This window comes from Humulus lupulus, chromosome 1 (genome assembly GCF_963169125.1).
Source record: "Humulus lupulus chromosome 1, drHumLupu1.1, whole genome shotgun sequence".
Lineage (NCBI taxonomy): Eukaryota > Viridiplantae > Streptophyta > Magnoliopsida > Rosales > Cannabaceae > Humulus > Humulus lupulus.
Window position 1 is genome coordinate 282,558,493 of NC_084793.1, and position 8,087 is coordinate 282,566,579.

General features: G+C 39.6%; 1 protein-coding gene across 1 annotated transcript; it reads left to right on the plus strand.

The window, feature by feature from the left end:
- The first annotated feature begins 4,836 nt into the window (after nucleotides 1-4,836).
- Nucleotides 4,837-7,414, plus strand: LOC133807409 (uncharacterized). Its single transcript, XM_062245730.1, has 2 exons — nucleotides 4,837-5,714; nucleotides 6,544-7,414. Exons 1-2 carry the CDS (start codon nucleotides 4,966-4,968, stop codon nucleotides 7,187-7,189), a joined length of 1,395 nt encoding a protein of 464 aa, XP_062101714.1. The 5' UTR covers nucleotides 4,837-4,965; the 3' UTR covers nucleotides 7,190-7,414.
- The last annotated feature ends 673 nt before the right edge of the window (nucleotides 7,415-8,087 follow it).

An 8,087-nucleotide genomic window follows, 5' to 3' on the forward strand; every position in this document is an offset into this window, starting at 1 on the left:
CAGATCTCTAACAGGGATATCATCATGGACTATAATTTCTGGATTGCGGGAACAAATGTTCCAACCTCACTTTGAGTTCCTTTGAAACCATGACGTGGGGGAGAAATGTTCTCTTCAAATCAAACTTCTTTATTAACGCTGGGAGAGGCCGATGCATTTCTTATACCTCCATTCTTAACCAATGTCACACATAGAGGAATGAGCTTCTCTACAGATTTCGATGCTAACCCAATGAATGCACGCACATGCCTATCATTTTTTATACCGGTAGGTTTGACGGATTGTAATAGGCATGTGTATAGGACCTTAATTTTCAAGTCATGCACACATTTATCCACTTCAAGTTCATTGTACAAAATGTCAAGTAGTTGCTCATATGTTACACCCTTCTCCAAAGGCAGAACTTGATTTTCAGCATCCCTAAAAATCCAATCCCTATTTTCAAGTTCCCAAACACCATTGAATGCAACAAATATGGAAACAGTAGAATCTGCATCAAAAAATAAAAAAAAAGGTCAAAAAGTTAAACTACAACATATAACAACAAAATATTGATTTCTATCGATATATATCGAGGCCTATCAAGGTCACTGTAACGCCCCAACTCCAGGGACGGCTACAGTGCACATTGCAAACAGTGTTAAACTCGCTAATTGATTCGTTTGGCCATAAATGTGTAACTAAGTATGATTAGCGGTTTAGGGATTAAAGATTTTGGTTAAGATATAACGTTTCATTAGAACGTTTACTATATACATTCGGATCCCAAAAATATAATTTCAGAGTCTACTATAAGAGAATATTTACAACAGGCCGTTCTAAGCGGCAAAACAGGGTTTAACCCTAGTTCCTCTTTCAAACCTCGCCCAAGTATTGGTCGAGCAGTTGCATATGTACACGTCATCACCTAAGCTCTCCAACTCAAGGATGGTCCAGCTTCCTTTTGCCTTTACCTGCACCACAAAGCACCCGTGAGCCGAAGCCCAACAAGAAAACTCATATGCTCATAAACAGTCATATCATGATATCAAATCATATCTGGCATGCCTAGCAAACATAGCTATATTCAGCATGCAAATGAGTTCAAACAAAGCTGGGGTATCCAGGATAAGAAATCCTACCCTTCTGATTGGAGGACCCTCAAGTCACACCTAATCAGATGAGTGACTGCCAAACAAGTCACTAGGGGCTCAGATAAGAAATCCTGCCCTTCTGATTGGATGACTATCAAGCCAATCCTAATCAGATGAGTGTCGCAAGACTTGAGGTTCCGATAAACCATGCTGAGTGACCAACAAGCAAGTCACTAGGGGCCTCAGTGCCCAAAGCCAGGCATATGATGATCAAAATGATCATACAGAGCTCATAGCTCTGATCAGATGAGTGAATATCACTTGAGGTTCCGATAAACCATACTGAGTGACCAACAAACAAGTCACTAGGGGCCCAGTGCCCATTGCCGTGTAATGACACCGTTACCTGGGCTTTCCTACAATGGCTCTTATCAAATGAGTGACTGACAAGCATGTCACTGAGGGTCGGTGCCCATAGCCATGTGACCTAACAGTCACGGGGCTCGCTAGCCCTGGCTCTAAATGACTAGCCTTTGGCTAGATAAGCGCTTGTTTATATTCATCGAACTTGAGGTCGGTCCTGCATTAATGCTCTTTGAGTCATTCAATGCAGAAGGTCGATTTGATCTGATCGACATGGCTTGCGTGGAACACGCTAAGGCCGTCCTGACTAGTGAGTCAGCCCAATGTGACCAGTGCCTAGTACCATTGCCGAACCTGACTAATAAGTCACAGCTTCACAATTGATACTAACACCTTTGCCAATTCTGACTAGTTAGTCAGAGCCATGCACAAGTAAGCAATGCTATCAAACATATATCATATGTCACACATCCAAAGATGAGGCATTCAACATGCTTACTTAACAATTGTGAGCATAATAATGATCATGCACAAACACAGAGACTCAAGCTCTGACCACTCTCATATTCATCATTCATGGCATGCCCTAATCACATGTTTCTCGTGCATCACATGCATCACACTTAATCATCCAGCATGTCTCAGTAATAATCATATGCAAATGGGAAAAGTTGCCAAGCATTCATTATGCTATCAATGTTTACATTTAAACATCCAACATGCATCATAAATAGCCATGCATGTCACACATGGGGTGGAGTTTTCTTACCTTCGGTCCAAGCACAGGTTACCAACAAATGAGCCACAAGCACGATCCCGATTCCAAGCCTCTAGTGGTAACCTAGTCACAACCACAAATGGTGATCCAACGAGTTCAAGTTCTAAAACCAACCCTTGAACTAAAACTTAGCCTCCAAGACATCAATCCTCACTAATCCGGGTAGTAGGAATGATCCCGAGGCCTAAAACCATGTTCCCGAGGTCAAAACACCCAAACGGGCTCAAAAGCTTGCCTGAGCTGCGGCCCTGGAACCTTGAGCCGCGGCCCCCAGCACAACCAGAGGTAAGTGCCGCGGCGCCCAACACCAAGGGCCGCGGTGACCAGCAAGAGCAAAACAGGGCACCTACTTCATCGAGCAAGGGCCGCGGCGCCCAAGAACAGGGCCGCGACCCAACTTCGGGGCAGCCATTTTTTCTTCATTTTTAACCTTTTAAAACCTCCCAAAAACATGTCTAAACATTCCCAATCATCAAATAAAAGTTCCCAAACTCCCCAATGGTCCAAAACCACCAAAACCTGAGGCTCAAACGAACTAAAAACTCAACAATTCACAAAGTCCAATTCAAGCTTAAAAACTTTTAAAAACTTAAAACTTAAACTTGAATTACCTCCAATTGAGTTGTTTCCAACTAAATCCTCCGGTTAATATGCTTCTAATTCTCCTTAGGATTGCTATGCCTTGATCCTCGCTTGATTCCGAGTCTTAGAACTCAAGTTATCTTTGAAAACGCGATCGGGAAACGAAAAGGGAACTTTTAGGGAGAGAGAACGTACAGAACGTTCTTTTTATTTTCTTAAAAGGTTACTTCAAGCTTAAGTAGCTTCCAATAAAACCTAATTCTCGGGGTCCCGAAAACACCCCCGGGGATATTATAGTCAAAACTTCCTGAATTTCCCCCTGATCTTACTAACTCCCAATTTATCACCAAATATTAATTCCCATTACCCGATAACCCGGTAATGCTCTAAATACCCCTTGACTTACTCCAAGTCAAGCTTAAATCCCGTTGTGACTTTCCCACTAGCTTACCTCCTAGGATCGTCTTGTGTTGGGTAACCCTGGCATAACCAAATAATAACAAAGCACCACGATCATTTCACATATATGCCAAAAATGCCCGAAATGGCCAAAATATGAAAATCACCCAATTAATCACAAATGGGTTCACATGCATATTTAATATACCTAAACATGCATATTATCATTAAATAGCATAATAAAGCAATTATAGCCCTCCCGACCTCCTAATCAAGGTCCTCAACCTTATTAGGAAATTTGGGGCATTACAGTCACATTATCAAGGTATATTAAGGGCAATCGAGGCCTCTCGAGGCAAATTATCCAATTAAATTCTTATACACCTATCGAGTTTTATTGAGGACAGTTGAGGCACATCGAGGCATACTGCCCAAAAAAATTCTTATGAACCCATCGAGGCACATACTGTATTTTAAGTTCTATGCCTCTATCGAGGTTAATCGAGGCATATCGAGGTATCCATTGGACATCATCGAATGGGGGTTTATCAAGGTCCATCGAGGACCATCGAGCCTCATTGAGGTATTAACATCCTAACACTATCGAGGCACGTCAAGGTCCATCGAGGACCATCAAGCCTTTATGAATGCAACCCATCGAGGCCTATCGAGTTTCATTGAAACTCATAAAGGCAGACAAAAAACCAAGAAAAAATTGTAGGAAGCCTCCAAAATTCATTGCGGCAGTGAAAAATTGCAATGAAACATGAAGGCATACACATATTTGTTCGAAATAGCACAAGTAATGTAGACAAACTAGTTTTCTCACTAAATATAACAAATATATACTTACACATACGATTTTTGCCCCTAGATCCGAAATCTAAAATGAAGTTTCTTGGCTTGAAAGGATTCACAATTTGCCCCTATATCCGAAATTCAAAATGAACTCGAAAATTAGTATACATTATGATAAAGGTGGCTGACTTGTTTTTTTTTTGTGTATGAGAGCTTGAGATATAGAGAGGGAAAACGTAAGAGATGGAGAGTGAAGACTATGAGAAAAAAAGAGGGAAAACTTATGTCAGAGTCATTTTGGGAATTCAGGGGAATACTAGGATAAAAATGTGATGTTTTTTAAGCTTAGTATTATTTTGTCACGGGACACCGTTTGATGCATCAAAAGTCAAATTTCCCTTAAACAATAGCAATTAAGTTCCTAATATGGAATTTTTTGACTAATTATTTATGCAAAAGATTGCATGGTATGGCCAAAGTAGAAAAGTTAGAGATCTTGAATTCATAATTTTCTTTATGACACTATAATTTAATATGTAGAAGTTTTTATTTTTATTTTTCATTGTAAGAAAAAAAAATTATAATGTTAATTAATTGGAGGAATGTATTCTATATTTTTGCCTTTCTATTTTGCCATGTTATGCAATCTTTTTCATAAAAATATAGTATAAAAAATTACATACATGAACTTAATTGCTAATGTTTGATGAGTTTAGAAATTTAATTGCTATATTTTATAGTTTAGGGACCAATTTGATAAACTAGTTATAGTTAAGGGGTTTACACTAAAAATCTAATTTATAAATATATATTGATTTATTTAATTTTAAGGAAGAAAAAAAACTCATTTGGCTTTTGAGTCCCCTCCCTTCCCTCCTCTTCTTTAACTCACCTGAAAAACCCTCAAAACCTAAACCCTAATTCTGAGTCTGCGTTTTCTTCTACCACCCTTAGACCACTGCCTTTCTTGCCATGGCTGAACTAAAGCTCTCAGAGAGCAGGGACCTGACCCGAATAGAGCGAATAGGTGCACACTCCCACATTCGGGGTCTTGGCCTGGACTCAACATTAGAACCCCGAGCCGTCTCCGAGGGAATGGTTGGCCAGACGGCGGCCCGAAAGGCCGCCGGTGTCATTCTCCAGATGATTAAGGAAGGAAAAATAGCGGGTCGTGCCGTTCTGTTGGCGGGTCAACCCGGAACCGGAAAGACTGCTATCGCCATGGGTATGGCGAAGTCGCTGGGTTTGGAAACCCCTTTTGCCATGATTGCTGGGAGCGAGCTTTTCTCTCTGGAGATGTCCAAGACGGAAGCCCTAATGCAGGCATTTCGTAAGGCCATTGGGGTGAGAATCAAGGAGGATACGGAGGTGATTGAGGGCGAAGTCGTTGAGGTTCAAATTGACCGGCCGGCGGTGACCGGAGCGGCCTCGAAGACCGGGAAATTGACATTGAAGACGACGGAGATGGAGACGGTGTACGATTTGGGAGCGAAGATGATTGAGGCCTTGGGCAAGGAAAAGGTGCAGAGTGGGGATATCATCGCTATTGATAAGGCTTCGGGGAAAATTACCAAACTTGGGAGGTCGTTTTCGAGGTCGAGGGACTACGACGCCATGGGACCCCAGACCAAGTTCGTGCAATGTCCAGACGGGGAGTTGCAGAAGCGCAAGGAGGTCGTTCACTGTGTCACACTTCATGAGATTGATGTTATCAATAGCAGGTATCCTTGGTATTCGTAGAATTTATCCACTGATACGACAATCTGAGCTCTTTTTTGTTTATAATGCCATTATACGATGTAGCTGCTTAATTCTTACGATTTGTGTGATATCTCTGATGATTTGAGCTTTGACAAGTTGAAACCTTGTAGGAAAAAATTATGAGTGATTTTTAGTTGAATTTTTCCTTGTTACTGATAGCTATATCCGTTCAAATGTTTAGTCGTTCTTACTTCTTGCTGACCTTCATTAAAGTACTAAATATTATAATATCCTTGCATCCACTTCTTTTTATCAGATGAATTTTCCTTTTTTTTTTCTTCTAATTACATCCTCTCTAAAGTCTAAACTGTATAATACCTAATTTTCTTATTGTTTATACTTTATATATCTCATACATATATGGACAATGCTAGATAAAAAAAAAAAACTCCAAAGAGAATCAACAAAGCAATTGAAAAGGTTTTAATATGATTTGCTGATTATACTTGAGAATTTGGTGGACTGCTATGCCAATGGTTCTATACACGATAGGGTGGAGCAATGCTATATTTTCTAATTCAAGATGAAGGCATAAAGGAAATTGATTGTTCCAAAAGCTGTAGACTTTTTTTTTCTTTCTTTTTCTTCATGTTTTGTTGATGTAATTGCTTCTTTGAATTTTCATGGATTTTTCTTATATCAGTCGTGGAGATTCTGTATGTACCTGGCTTTTGTAGGGGCTCTTGTTTCACCATTTGTTTTATCTCTAAATTCGTTGTATTTTACTTGCATATACTCTAATTTCTGATTTTTAATTATTCTCTCATCATTATCCCTTCTCTATTTCAGAACTCAGGGATTTCTGGCCCTCTTCACCGGTGATACTGGTGAAATCCGTGCAGAAGTGAGGGAACAGATTGACACGAAAGTAGCAGAGTGGAGGGAAGAAGGGAAGGCAGAAATTGTACCAGGTGTCCTCTTTATCGATGAGGTGCATATGCTTGACATTGAATGCTTTTCGTTTTTAAACCGTGCACTAGAAAACGAGATGGCCCCAATATTAGTTGTAGCGACAAACAGAGGGATCACTACAATCCGGGGCACAACTTACAAATCTCCACATGGGATCCCTATAGATCTCCTTGATCGCCTACTCATAATCTCTACCCAACCTTACACAGAGGAGGAAATTCGCCAGATTCTAGATATAAGATGCCAGGAGGAAGAAGTAGATATGTCTGAAGAAGCAAAGATTTTGTTGACCAAGATTGGAGTAGACACATCCTTGAGGTATGCTATCAATCTCATTACTTCCGGCTCACTGGCGTGCCTGAAGCGAAAGGGGAAGACGGTCGAAATGGAGGACATTAACCGGGTCTACCATCTGTTTTTAGATGTAAAGAGATCAACTCAGTATTTAATGGAGTTTCAAAATCAGTACATGTTCAGTAATGAAGATGGGGAAGAAGATGAGGTTACTGCCATGCAGACATGAAAATTCCTTTAGACTTGAAGTTGTATGGTATTTATTCAAATGGGTTCTACTTTTTCCAGGTTACAAAGCTTTGTAGTTCCTCATGTTTTAGGGATGAATTGGAGGTCGCTTGCGCAGTGTAGCCGCAACACATTGTTTCTTTTAAAGCTCTAGTTCCATCTCTCATGTTTCTTCAATGTAATCACAAAAGTTGATTCTGTTTTTATTGCATTTTTTAATCATTTATGCTTTATGTGTGAAATGATTATTATCCTTGTGCGGGTAAAAATGGGTAGTTGAACTTGGAGCTAGTTGAAACATACTGAAGAATTTGGCAAAGAAGAGAAAGGAGTGTGGGTGATCATGTGGTAGGGAACTCCTATTTATTAGTCCACGTTTAATATGAATTTTAAGCTTTTTTAGTGCATCGAAAAGCACCAGCACCATAGAGCCAAGAAGAAAAAGAAGATAAGAGAGACATAATTAGGTGAGAGCATTAGAATTAGAGACGAGTGTTAGGGACATAAATGGGACAAAAAAAATAAAAATAAAATCATGAGCCATCAACCAGAGTTAAATTAAATCATTCAGCAGATTAAGTTTTAGTAATATTGTTCAATTTGTTTGTTTCTTATATTTACTTGAGCCTAAAAATATGAAAGAAACTTTAACGGATGAAAATTGGATTAAAGATATGCAGGGGGAATTGGAATATTTTTTTAGAAACAAAGTGTGGATTCTTGTGCCAAGACCATTGTATACCAATATTATTGGTACAAAATGGATTTTAAGAAATAAATCTGATGAATTTGGTACAATTGTGCGAAATAAAGCAAGATTAGTGGCATAAGAGTACACACAAGTGGAAGGAATAGACTTTGATGAAACATGTGCACCTGTTGCAAGACTTGAATCAATT